Below are 14,132 nucleotides of genomic sequence, written 5' to 3' on the forward strand. Positions count from 1 at the left end.
GAAGAATTATCTTTGGAAAGAAATTTTGTTTTTCTTTGCAAATCTTCATTACACTTAATATAAATAAAGAACATAATTACTCAAAACAATACAAACTTATCAATTAAAAGAAAGAGAAAAGTTATACTTACAAACTATTTTCGTTTACAACCTTTTATAATCATATCTTAATTGTGAATTAATAATTGATTAGTAAAATTGATTTATAAAAATAATAATTGGTAATTGACGAAAATCAACGGTTAAGATATGATTATAAAAAATTATAAACGAAAATAGTTTGTAAAATGATGCAAATGGTTAATTTTTTAATTTTTCAATCCAAAACGACATCGTTTTGGGAGTGAATATAGATAATTTATCTACGTTCACTTTAGAAATATTAAAGCCATAAACTATATATATATATATATATATATATATATATAGATATATATATATATATATATATATATGTATTTCACATAAATCTACATATACGGATTATTATTTTTTAAAAATTTAACTTTTTTCAAATTAACGATGTTGGAATAGGACCAAACAATTACTTATTATATGATAGTGTTGAACAAATTTAGAAGAATTATCTTTCGGAAAGGATTTTTTTTTCTTTGTAAATCTTCATTACACTTAATATAAATAAAGAACATAATTACTCAAAACAATACAAACTTATCAAATAAAAGAAAGAGAAAAGTTATACGTACAAACAGTTTTCGTTTATAATCTTTTGTAATCATATCTTAATCGTTATTTCCGTCAATATTACTTATTGCGAATTAATAATTCATTAATGAATTTAATTCACAAAAATAATAATTGTTAATTGACGAAAATCAACGGTTAAGATATGATTATAAAAATTTATAAACTAAAATAGTTTGTAGGATGATGCAAATGGTTAATTTTTTTTTTGTAACATATAGAAGAAAGACCTCTTAGAATTGTGTTATATAAACTAAGGGAAAAGTATTTGTTATTTTAAACGACATAAAGTTATGTTATTTTAAGAGAGAGATAGACACATAATAATTTTTTATTTAAAATTTAAATTTAAAAAAAAACCAACCACTTTCTCTCCAATGATTTCTATTCCTTATGTATATCTCTCTATTAAAATAACATAATTTGTGTCATTTAAAATGACAAACATCAAACTCATAAACTAAATATATATTTTTCACATAAATCTACATACACGGATTATTATTTTTAAAAAATTTAACTTTTTTCAAATTAACGATGTTGGAATAGGACCAATCAATTACTTATTATATATTATATGATAGTGTTAAACAATAGAGAAGAATTATCTTTGGAAAGGAATTTGATTTTTCTTTGCAAATCTTTATTACACAATATAAATAAAGAACATAATTACTCAAAACAATACAAACTTATCAATTAAAAGAAAGAGAAAAGTTATAGTTACAAACTATTTTTGTTTACAATCTTTTATAATCATATCTTAATCGTTGATTTTCGTCAATCAATGATTATTATTTATTGCACATTAATAATTAATTAATGAATTTGATTTATAAAAATAATAATTTTTAATTGATGAAAATCAACGATTAAGATATAAATATAAAAATTATAAACGAAAATAATTTATATATATAACTTTCATAAAAAATAAATAAAAGGACAAAACAATTTAGTATACCATATTCTATTTATAGTATGAGTACATGCCAAAGTAGCGAATGGTATATGCCGCAAAAAATAACAGAAAAACCCAATTTTCTATTTAGGTGCCTCGTTACACAAAGTGTCAACTTTTTGCGACAAAAGTCGGCCATGGCCACCATCGTCACAGCTTTTCTAAGCAACTTTTTTGTACGATAAAATTAAGAAAACTACTAGAGAGTTACAAGAGGGAAATAAAGGTACATATAGATTCTTTTATTGTGGTCGGTTTGGTTAACTTTAAAGACACTGTGAAAAAGAAAACTCAAACGTGGGTTTTAAAGCAAAGGTGGAAGTGGAACATGCTACGGGCACGTGGGTCGTTGCTAATGTCATATGTTAATCTTTTTTAATTTCAACGCTTTTTCAAAAGGGAAGGTTTGGTCATTGAATTCATGCGAAGATTGCTCCCCTCCATGATCCCATAATTAGCAAAACATCTTAGTTCCCACGTTTTCTCTCTCTACCCCCCTTGTTGTGATTCTCTCTGTTTCATTGAATCTCTTTTTTCTTTTTCTTCATGTTTTTTTATTTATTTCTATGATGTTCTTTTTCTCCTTTGCTGTCATGGAATCCATGTCTTCTCTTCCCATCTTTAATAGATAGAGAAGAGAATAATAAAAGGAGAAACACTGTTTGCATGTTTTTTTGACTCTCACATTGTAAAGATCTCAGTATCAGGGACCAAGGGGAAAGAAAAAAAAGAGATAAGAAAGAAGAAGAAGAAGAAGAAACCAATATGTTGCAGAGAGCGGCAAGCAATGCATATTCATGGTGGTGGGCTAGCCACATCAGAACAAAGCAATCAAAATGGATGGAGCAAAACCTTCAAGGTGAGCTTTTTTCTTCATTTTCTTTTTCATATTAAAAATCAGGATCAACTTTCCAATTTATGATGGAATTTTTGTACATGTTCATGCCAGAAAAATGTAACTTATTGCTTTGCTTACAACTTTAAATTAATGTATATGAACTTTCGATTATCAATTTCAATTCATTGTGGAATTAAACCTTAAAGTTTTATGCTTGCCTTACATAAAAGTGGAGTAGTATATATAAGATTTTTATGAGTAATCAGAAAATTCAGTGTCGCATTATTGGAGGTTTAAGGAAGATCTGATGTTGTTCTATATACTCAAAAGGTTTAATTTTTTTTTATATGATTCTGAATATGCTACTCTGCATACTACGATTTCCAAAACTGGGTTTCAAGAACTAATCAAAAGGTTTACACTTTTTCTGTCACTTTTTTAGTTTTTATAGAGTTTTTGGGATTCAACTCTTTTATATTCGCAAAACCCAATGTTTCATTCAGTTCACATCTTATTTTTGTCCAGTTCCCATGACTCAAATTTTTTTTTCTCCTGTTTTTGATATAATGCTTTTCAAAAATTTTAAACGTTGATCATGTTGTACAGCCTCACTTTTTGCTTTAAACATAATACTGATTTGAGAAACTAGGGATACTATTGAAGTTATTTCCTATGCTTTTAGGATTTTAGAAGAGATGCTTAATCTATCCTATATGTGCATGTAATGATTGAACTAGGAGCTTATTTGCTTATTGTTAATTAGAAAATTAAATTAGAATTTGATTGAACTTTGGCTAGATGCCAATGTAAGATCAACACAACCAACTTTTATGTGCTTTTGATGCATCTATGTTCCTGGCAAGCTAAAATACATAAGCAAAAATGCAGATATGGAGGAAAAAGTGCAAAATGTTCTGAAGCTCATAGAGGAAGATGGAGACTCCTTTGCCAAGAGAGCAGAAATGTATTACAAAAAGAGACCAGAGCTAATAAACTTTGTGGAATTTACATACAAGGCTTACCGAGCTTTAGCCGAACGATACGATCACTTATCAACAGAGTTGCAAAATGCCAACAACACCATAGCTTCTGCTTTTCCTGATCGAGTCCCCTTTATGGATGAAGAGGATGACGATGGATCACCAAGGCCTCCAAAAAAACTACCAGAAGGATTCAAAACAAATATTCCAAAGCCTCCCCTTAAAGATTTAAGAAGTGTCATAACAACAGCAACAGCCACAAGGAAATTTCAATCCAAGAAGACAACCACCGCAGGTGCTGCTCCTAAAGTTGCTAAATCTGGATTGAGCAGAAAGGAGGCACTTGAAGAGGTTGACAAGCTACAGAAACAGATTCTGGCTCTACAAACTGTGAAAGAGTTCGTGAAGAGCTCTTATGATAATGCCATTGCTAGGTACTGGGAAACTGAGCAGCAGATCAAGGAATTGCAAGAGAAAGTTTCCATTCTGCAAGATGAACTTGGAGAAGGTATTGTTATTGAAGATGACGAAGCTCGTCGTTTGATGGCAGAAGCTGCTCTTAAATCATGCCAAGAGACATTGGCCCAGTTGCAAGAGAAACAAGAAAGATCACTTGATGAAACCAGAGTTGAATCCAAAAGGATAAAGGATGTCAAGGCCAAGTTAAGCTCTCTCATGGACGAGTTCCATTATGATCAAAGCAATTCTAAAGAGCCAAGGGCCAAAAGAGATGTCAAAAAAGTAGCAGAAACAAAGGACTTGGAAGAAGATGTGGATGGATTGAGTCAGCGGAGACAGGAATTACAGTCATTACAGGAGAACCTCAAAGAGCACTTTGAAGCTGGCTCCAAATCATCTCTTAGTGTGGCAGAAATGGCAGAGAAGATTGATGAGCTTGTGAGCAAAGTGATCAGCTTGGAAACAGCAGTTTCATCCCAGAATGCTCTAGTAAATAGATTGAAAACCGAAACTGATGAACTTCAAGACCAGATTCGAAATCTGGAAGGTGATAAGGAAAGTTTGATCAACGACAAAAATAAATTGTACGACCAACTGAGGGAAATGGAAGAAAAACTGCATGCAGTACAGGATCTAAACCAAGTTGTTGAAGAAGAGAATAGCAATCTCCAAACCCATTTCACTGAAGCACGTTGTAAACTTGATCATCTCTCAGAGAAAGTCCAAAATGTGCAGCCAGGTGAGGAGATTAAGGTCACATATTTATCACAGACGCAACAGAATTCATCAGCCCAAGCTGAATTGAAACATGAGCCCGAAGCACAAGTTCCTTTGAATCAAGGCAATGTCATACTGAATGATGAAAAGTCAGAAAAGGAGCTTACTGGTTTGGTAGAAGATGCTAAAAATTCAGATAAGGAGCTTGAGGTTGCCGGTACTGCAGAACATAATCCAACATCAGATAACAAGCTTAAGGTCGCTGGTTCACCAGAAAATGGTGTACACACAGATGATGAACTTAAGGTCACCGGTTCACTGGAAAATGAGGTTAAGTCAGTGAATGAGGTTAATGTCAATGGTTCCTTAGAAATGGAAGAGGCAACCCCAGTGGAAAACAAATCTCCAGAAGAGTTAAAAGAACAAGAGAAGACTCTCAATCCTGGCAATAGTGATGAAGAAGCAACAGTTGCTGTGAGTACTATTACTGAAAATCAAGTAGTCAGCCAGCACCAGGCAAGTAACAAAGAAGATAGTTCTTCAGAGAGTTTCGAGAAACAGCTAGAAAATGGTGCTAAGCAAAGATCACCTGAGACAGAGAATACTCTCAAAGTTGATCCCAAGGAGCAAGCAATAGCACAAGAAGATGAACCTGATTGGCGGCAAATGTTTATGAATGGAATGCAGGATAGAGAACAAGTTCTTCTGACTGAGTACACTAATACTCTTCGGAATTACAAAGATGTGAAGAAGAAACTTTCTGAAATGGAGAAGAAAAATCGAGACAACAATGATTCATGTTTGCAGCTGAAAGAACTGAAGACTTCTAATGCCATGAAAGATGAAGAGATAGGACTTCTACGTCAGAAACTCGGTCTCCTGCAGAGAAGCTTGGAGGGAAATGATGATATTCTTCAATCGGAAAAAGAAAGCATTGAGGAACTTTTAAAAATTGAACAACCTGAATCTACATCGGCCATTGAAGAGAAGTTCCGGTTGAAAATTGATGAAATTCTAGAGGAGAACTTAACTTTCTGGTTAAAATTCAGTACTTATTTCACTGAGATACAGAAGTTTGAGACCTCTATCAAAGATTTGCAGTCTGAGGTATCAAAACTTGATGAAAAAGGGAAATCATCAGAGGGTAGTGGAAGCATAAAGTATTCTCTAAAATCAGATGCTCGACCGATTTTCAAGCACCTCACAGAGATCCAAAATGAAATAACAGTCTGGTTAGAAAAAAGTGTATTGCTGAAAGAAGAAATGCAAGGTAGATTCTCATCCTTGTGTGACATACAAGAAGAGATAACAACGGCATTAAAAGCCAGTGCTGAAGATGATGACTTCAGGTTCACAAGCCATCAAGCTGCCAAATTCCAAGGTGAGGTTTTGAACATGAAGCAGGAAAACAACAGAGTTGCTGATGAACTTCAAGCAGGTCTAGATATTGTAACATCTCTCCAACTTGAAATTGAAAAGGCTCTTGTAAAGTTGAATGACCAATTTGGGCTCTCAGCTTCAAAGAGACAACAAAATGGTCAGCTAAGACATTCAGAGACTCAGGCCAGGGTTCCTCTTAGGTCATTTATCTTTGGAGTCAAACCAAAGAAACAATCAATCTTCTCCTGCATGACCCCTGGAATGCATAGAAAGTACCGGGCTGACAAGTGACAGGGAAATATGTAAAATACCTTCCTAGCTTCCTATTGTGTTTGTTTAGTTTTTCATCTCTTACTGAAAATCCTTTTATAGGTTACATTAGAGTGTTTTGAGAGTGCCATTTTACTAGAAGGGAAGAGATTCATTTTCCTTTTTTTTGTTTGTCCATAAGTTGGCTGAAGTATGACAAAATGTAGTCTTTGGTGTACATTTCTCTTTGTATTCTGAGTATTTATTTTTTTTCCCAGCATGTATCATGAGTTCATTTTCCACATTAGCAATTGTCTTTTTTGATACCAAACTGCCTTTGAATGAAATCTTTTGAAGGATGCTAAAGGCAAATTATGAAGTAAGATGCACAGAATCGCGCATGCACAGTACATGCACAGTTACGAAATTCTATGACAGAATCACACAGCACATGCACAGATGCATCTATGCAAATTTATACATAAAGACACGGAATGTTTTAATGTGTTCATGAAAAACTGTCTACACACAACTTCGATCATTTGGCAGGAAAAAATGTACCAAAGAGAAAATAAAATATTAACATAAATCCCAGGAATTGCATAAGGTGCTTTAGATACCAAGTGATCCCAGCTTAATTGCTCCAACATTTTCTTACACAATTAGGTAAGATGAGGACAAGCAGCAACTGCATTCATGGCAAAAAAACACAAAACAAGGAATGTGGGGCTACAGGACTCATGAAAACTGCATGCTTTCAATATTGTATATGCCTAATGCTCTTAGTTAACCAAATACATCTGATACTGTCTTGGCTTCCCTTCCCCAAGCCATGTGAGGCCAATTTAGTGCATCAGCTTCTGCAGTGAAAAGATTAAATGTTAGTAATAGTAATGGTAACAGTTAAATTCTCTCTAGATTTCTCCTGCTAAAGGTGCTCTCTCTTCTAACTCTTTATGAAAGTCCTACCCATAAAATTGTTTCAATGTTAGAGTCCCATTGGATTGCTAAGGATGAAAGTACTGCAGCCAGAAACAACCTAGATGTGCATGTTTAAACTTATACAACACAAAAGCCAGCACAAACCATTTCTGGAGAAAGTAGTGGAGCTCTTAACTATAGGCGTTACTGCTAATTGCTCATATCATTTTCATAGCGCAATATGGAAGCATTTAGAGATGCAGAACGTCAAACGAATTACCATTGGGGTAAAGGAATTACATCATAACTTTACATCCAACCATCCAACTAATTAGATTATATTTGTTTATTATAGTTGTTTCCCAGCAAGCGAAGCCTTAATACCACCTGTTTCTCCGTGATACTTCATTTTTATCTCTTACTACCTCTATGATCATACATCAACTCTGCAAGCAACAATAATTGCAAGGTCCACTATATATATATATATATATATATATATATATATATATATATATATATATATATATATATATATATATATATATATATATATATATAATTTAAGCAAAACCAACACAAGAAGTGCAGAGCAAAATTGTCTGCTGCGTTTGTATGTGTGTTCAAATGTATAAACAAAAATAAAAAATGTCTGCTGCAGTTTAAGCAATCAGACATATACAAAAGAATTTAATTTTGATAAAGTATTAAAAAGTATTACAGTTTGGTACTTTCTTGCTTGCTTACACAAACTGACATGAGATAAAATTTAATATTCTTTTCCACCCAGTGCAAAACTAGAACAATAACTTGTAATTTCATTAAATGGTAATAAAAGTGGTAATAGTCGATAACACAAATTTGACATAAAAAATAACTGCATGGCCAAGATGATTTTGTAAGTAAATACCAGCTGTATCTATCAGATTCAATTAGTCTCTTCAATATGGTCCTATTTATACGGAAACTACTACATCAAATCCAAAATCTGGTTGTAATATTGCAAACATGATTTCCTTTTCTTCTGATGTACATTGATTCGCGATATAACTATTCCATTCCCAATTTCCTACACCTCTCTTCTTGCCACTTGTACTACAGCCAAGTAACTTGCTACGTATATACGTTCAATTGCTTTTCTCTCAAGGCAAGGAAATCACACGCTTCTTTACAAATCGAGTGCCAAAACCTGGTGCAATTCCACCATCACTAGTAAACATTCCAGCCCTCAGGCAAGCAGGTGACTACCCTCCATGGAAAAAAGATCTTGGCAAACAGGTTATGAAACGTCATACGGAGACTTTACCGTTTGAGAATCCCAATACTTATAAACCTGGATAAAAATTCTAGTAACCTCATTTGCCCTTCTTGGCATCTTGTGGGAACTGCACCCCCATGAGCCCAAGCAAATTGGAAGCCGGGCCAGGAAGCCCTTGTTGGGAAGAAAAGGAATCAAGGAAGCTTTTTACTAAATTAACATCCACATCTACAGGAGAAAAACCCTCATCCATATCCTCTGCTGCATTTGATGCTCCCTGAAAGTGAATTAAAAAAAAAAAAAAATCTCAGTCATTTGACTGCACTCGAGCTCTTGCGAAAGTTTGCTGAATAAAATAGAAACTGAACTAACATACAAGTATCCTCTTTTTGCCCCTATTGATTATCATATAAAATGGTAAAATCAGGAAAGGAAGGAGCAGGGGGAGATAAAGAGAATCCATGCTTTAGCAACATAACCAATAGCCAAAATGAAACATATTTACATCTTTATGTGACACAACTACTTATTTTATTTCTTTCGTTTCAATTGACCTTGTGAGGTTTGGTATTTATACATCATTAAGCATTGACATTTAGTACATTCTTTCCTCATGTAAATGCAAAAAAGAAAAAGATACCTCATCCTTCTTTGGAATTTGTTCATTAGCACGAACAAAACTTTTCTGAATGGTGGTTGCCTTCAGTTGTTCATTCATAGCATCAGAATAGGACTGCATGAAAGTATCCTCTCCATCCTCATTCTCCTCAGCAGATTCAGCCATATCACTCTCATCAGAATCATCTACATAATTATCGATAAAAATATAAGAACCCTAAAAGATGTTGTGAACCAAAATCTGCACATGCATGACATATCATAAAAAACAGAAATGTAATACAACTCTTTTAAAAATATAATCCATTAGCAGAAAATAAAGGCAAACAAAAACAGGGTCAACATTTAGCAATTAAAGAGACCATCTATTTACGTAAAATTTCTTAATTTATAGAGAAAACTTCTTCACTAAAATAATTAATGCCTCCAAAGCAATGGCGGACGCAGCTTGGTGCATGTGTCTGCACTTGCAGACACAGTGCAGACACAAAATTGGGAGAGAAAAAAAATTCACATAGAATGGGTGATTCAAGTCAAGTAAAAAGAAAAAGAAAAAAAAGAAATAGGAAGATTAAAGGAAAAGGTAAAAATATGTCCAACCCAATCAACCCCTACAAATAAAAGCTTAAAGTTTAAACCCTAGCCTATTGCTTTGTCTCCTTTTTTTTTTTATAAACCTTATTAGCTCCAAATCTTAATAAACATCAAGATTCTTGAAATTCAATCTTCATCAAGTGGAGGAGAATCGCACGGGATTTTTCACGTTTTTTTGTGAAACAAAAGTGGCCAATTTTGGATCAAATAGACATTGACAAAGGTGAGTTTTTGATCGATTAACTCTTACAATTATACTATTTTCCAAATGTCTTTTTGTGGTGTTTATTTTTTTTAATTATCATTATCTATTATTTCCTTAAAACTTTGGTTGATTCACCAAAGCTTTACTTTTGAAGTGGAACCAAAAGTTGAATCATGATCATGATCTTTTAAAAAAAAAAAATTTAGGGCCAGCGCCCCCGAACCCCCGCTCTAAATGTGCAGACATAAAAAAAATATCCTGGGTCCGCCTCTGCTCCAAAGTAAACATAAACGTGAAGAACTCACCAAAGTCCAGGTCAGATGACGATCCTTCTTCAATATTACAATCGGCAACTTCAACACCAGGATGCTTCATTGTTGATTCCAAGTCTTTAATAAATTGATCCACGTCAAGGTCCACTTCCTTGTTCCTTTACAAGACAGCGTCAGGATATCATCATAATAAAGTGATATAGCAAAATCACAAAGGTGTCAAATTGAGTATCACCCAAATGTGTATTTATCATGACAGCATCAGGAAAAATTAATTAGTAGCAGGAATAATCACTATTTATTACCATATAACAAATGGAACATGTCCAACGTCAACATCAGTTACACCTTTTCCCAAACTAGTTGGGGTCGGCATCAATGAACATAGATAAAAAGCAAGAAGAGATTGAGTACAAAGAAGAAACAGAAAAATAAATAATAAATCATAATAATAGTAGTAGATAAAAAATAAAATAAAAAGAAATGAAAAATCAACATCAACATCAACAACACCTTCATCCAAAACTAGTTGAGGTCGGTGATAGATGAACTCAAATGAAAAGTATAAAAAGATTGAGAAAATGAAATGAAAAATAAGAGAGAAAAATAAATAAGAGAAAAAGATAAAAGGGAATGGAACATGTTTTCGAAACAAAATATCAGTGCTTACCTTACCAGAAGTCAATCCTGTTTGGATAAATAAATAGCTAATATACGTACTTATTTAAGTAGAACTTGTTAAATACACTCAATTGCTGTAAGTGCGATTTTTTTTTTTAGTATTTCAGAGGGGCAAGTGCCCAAAAGAAGCTACAGATAAGAAAGATCTGAATCCAAAATAGGATTCAATACAGAGGGAGCAAAAGGTAACAAAATGAAGGGCTCCCTAGAAGTAAAGGCTAGCTTTGCAAGGCGGTCAGCACCCGCATTGCAGTTCCTACTAACATGAACAAAAGTTAATGACCAGTCTCTGTTAGCCCAGCACCTAATGCTATTGATAAGCTGATGCTGAAAGCCAACTTCATCTACCCGGTTGATTGCTTGGATGGCAATAAGGCAGTCACTCTCCACTATAAGGCGTTGTGCGTGACAATCCCATGCCATTTGTACTCCCACAAGAATAGCCCAAAGCTCTGCTATTAAGGGAGAGCAGCTACCAACTTTGTACATAAAACCAGAGACCCAGCAGCCATGCTCATCCCTTAAAAGCCCTCCGCAAGCTGCAAGGGCAGGTCCCTGCTTCACAGCAGGGTCCACATTAAGTTTCCACCAACCTTGGGGTGGGGCTACCCATTTCGCACAGGGTCTTGCCTGAGGGTGGTCCTGCTTCTGGTTGCGATTCAGCAAGCTAGCTCTAATATCTCTAATATAGGTTGAAATAACAGGGATGGGGTTGACAGGTCTAGAATAAGCTAAATAGTAAATAAAATTTGGACAGGGGCTTTGAGAAGTGCCTATGCAAGAATAGAGTTTTGCCAATTCATCAAGGTTAACTTTAGTTAATAAGAAATTATTATAAGAATTTTCAGCTTTCACTTTAGGTTATGAAAAGAAGCTCAACAGCTTATTGGATTTCAAAAGCTGTTTTAATAAGCTCATCCAAACAAAACAAAAATACTTCATAAGTAACTTTTCTGGTACAATACTTCATAAGTAACTTTTCTGGTACAATACTTCATAATTTCTTATAGCAGTAGATAAACCTAAATAAGCTCATTCAAACAGGACCATAGTTAGCTTCTGGGAATATCAGTCTTAATTAACCGGTTGGAGTGTTGGACTTAGACACGTATTAAAAAAAAATATATGGAACTGTATCTGCATCAACATCATGAAAAATAAATTATTTCATGACCCACATCCTTTCCTTGAAAAGAAGTCGATACAATAGGCGTCTGAAGCATGCATATCAGATATGTTAAATAAGTACATGGTTAAACTAACCTGTCTTCAGGAGCTTCAGCACCCTTGTAACTTGACAAGGTATGGACAAATGCCTTCATGGTTTTAGCTATATCACCAGGATCAAACTCATCAGCATTTGAGCCAGATGTTAGACCAGTATCTTGATCCTCTTTTGCTTTCCCTTTCTTTTTGTGTTTTAAGTCATAAAGTTCCATCTCCTTTTGTCTTTCCATAAGAGCAGAGTTCAACTCTTCCTCTCCATTGTAAAGCCAGGAATCATCATCAGATGGAGGAACAACCTGACCCTTAAAATCATCCACCGAGTGTGGCAAAGCAAGAATTTCATCTATGCGTCTAACAGGAGCATTCATCAACTCACTGCAACAAATTTTCACCTTAGCAATGATAAAACAACAAAAACCAATATAAACTGTAAAGCTAAGAACAAACAATATTATTATACTAAAACCTAAGTAGACTAATCACCAACGCCCCATCCAACTACCAAAAAAAAAAAACTTAATTTGAACCGATAGGTACCCTCCAAATACAATAGGTACTTACTACATTGTTGAGCTCAGTGGTAAGTCCAAGGATTTTTCTTTCTATCTATCTAAATGAGTACTCGCAGGTTTCTCTAGTGTCATATACGTAAACAAATATAACAAAATAGCTCTTTGAATCGATAACCTTAGTAACGATAAAACAAGATAAACTGGGGAGGTAAAAACAAATAATATTATAACCTAAGTACCCATCTCCATCCAACTTAGAAACAAGACTTAATTTGAATCAATAGCTCTTTCCCAATTCCAAAAACAATGGGTATCTCCCACACTGAGCTATCCAATCCAAATGAGTCCTCATATAAGATAATGTGATGGCATATAATAGTTGTTATGAAAGAGCAGTCCACCAACCTGGCCCTGGAGTGCAGAGAAGTGTTTCTATAGTACTCTTGAGCATTCTGCATCAATCTCTGATACTCAGTTGAACCTGGAAGCAGCCCTTGGAAGTAGCCACTTTTCTCCAAGCTCTGCTTAAAGGCCTCCCAAGTAGAGCCCTTACCTTCAACCCCATCACGCTTCCGCTGCTGATACATCATCTCCAACCCACAAGCTATCTTCATCCCCAACTCCGCCTCCACATATTCCTCCCTCTTGTCCCTCTCCGGCATCATAGGGTAACACTTGGGAGCCTGAAACCTTTGCTGCACCAACTGCGCATACATTGCCCTAGACATCTTCACCCAAACGCGCACTAATTCCTCCTCTCTCCCTCTCTCCAAAAACCTCTCCATCTTCGCCGCGAACTTCATGGCGTCGATGTCCCTGTCGTAGAACCCTTCCACCGCCAGCGAAATCATGCACGGCTCGTGCCTCAGAACCTGCGCCACCGACAACGGAACCCTAACCCTAACCCTGTGCATGTTCCTCCTGGCTCTCTCCGGGTACTCCGCGATCCGGTTCTTGACGGCTTGCTGAACCGGGTCGGAGGCCCGCGATTGGGGTCCGGAATTGCGGAGGAAGTTGAGAGAATCGAGGAGAGAGGGGGAAGGGAGGCGGTTACGGGGTACGATGTGGAGTTCGCCGGAGCGGATGAAGACGCGGTGGAGGGAGGTGTCGGGGTTGAGCCAGCGGGGGAGGTGAAAGGCGGCTTCGATGAGGAGGAAGTCGCCGTCGGTGTCCCAGACGCGGATGGAGAGGGAGGGGAAGCGGAGGGATATGTGGAAGAGGAGGAAGACGGTGAACCATTCGTCGTCGAGGTTGTCACCGTAACGGAGGTGGCCGTGGAGGTGATGTAGGTTGGAAGAGGAGGAACATGGGCATGAAGGGTTTGGGGGAGTGGAGAGGGTCAGGGTGAAGGGTTGGTGCTGCCATATGTACTCGCTGGTCAAGGGAGACACCGTTTCCAGGATTTGCAGGTGCAGCGATTGGAGGGTGGTGGTGGTGGTGGTGGTGTTGGTGGAAGAAGAAGAAGAATCAGGGTATATGGCGTAGAAAACGGTGTCGTCTGATACCATGGACGAGGAAGAAGAAGGAGGAAACTCCATTGCCACGCTCGCTCTTC

At 35.8% G+C, this 14,132-nt stretch overlaps 2 protein-coding genes across 2 annotated transcripts; one reads left to right on the forward strand and one right to left on the reverse strand.

The window, feature by feature from the left end:
* The first annotated feature begins 2,431 nt into the window (after positions 1-2,431).
* Positions 2,432-6,331, forward strand: LOC133295196 (protein NETWORKED 2D-like). Its single transcript, XM_061493990.1, has 3 exons — positions 2,432-2,525; positions 3,393-4,696; positions 4,757-6,331. Exons 1-3 carry the CDS (start codon positions 2,432-2,434, stop codon positions 6,329-6,331), a joined length of 2,973 nt encoding a protein of 990 aa, XP_061349974.1.
* Positions 6,332-8,008: 1,677 nt separating this feature from the next.
* Positions 8,009-14,132, reverse strand: LOC133295197 (protein ecdysoneless homolog). The gene is made up of 5 exons (XM_061493991.1): positions 12,983-14,132; positions 12,102-12,440; positions 10,191-10,315; positions 9,109-9,272; positions 8,009-8,745 (listed from the first exon to the last, which is right to left on the reverse strand). The coding sequence occupies exons 1-5, from the start codon at positions 14,113-14,115 to the stop codon at positions 8,566-8,568; spliced, it is 1,941 nt and encodes a 646-aa protein (XP_061349975.1). The 5' UTR covers positions 14,116-14,132; the 3' UTR covers positions 8,009-8,565.

This window comes from Gastrolobium bilobum, unplaced genomic scaffold (assembly GCF_033153095.1).
Source record: "Gastrolobium bilobum isolate Gb01-03AN ecotype WA unplaced genomic scaffold, APGP_CSIRO_Gbil_v1 utg8601, whole genome shotgun sequence".
NCBI lineage: Eukaryota > Viridiplantae > Streptophyta > Magnoliopsida > Fabales > Fabaceae > Gastrolobium > Gastrolobium bilobum.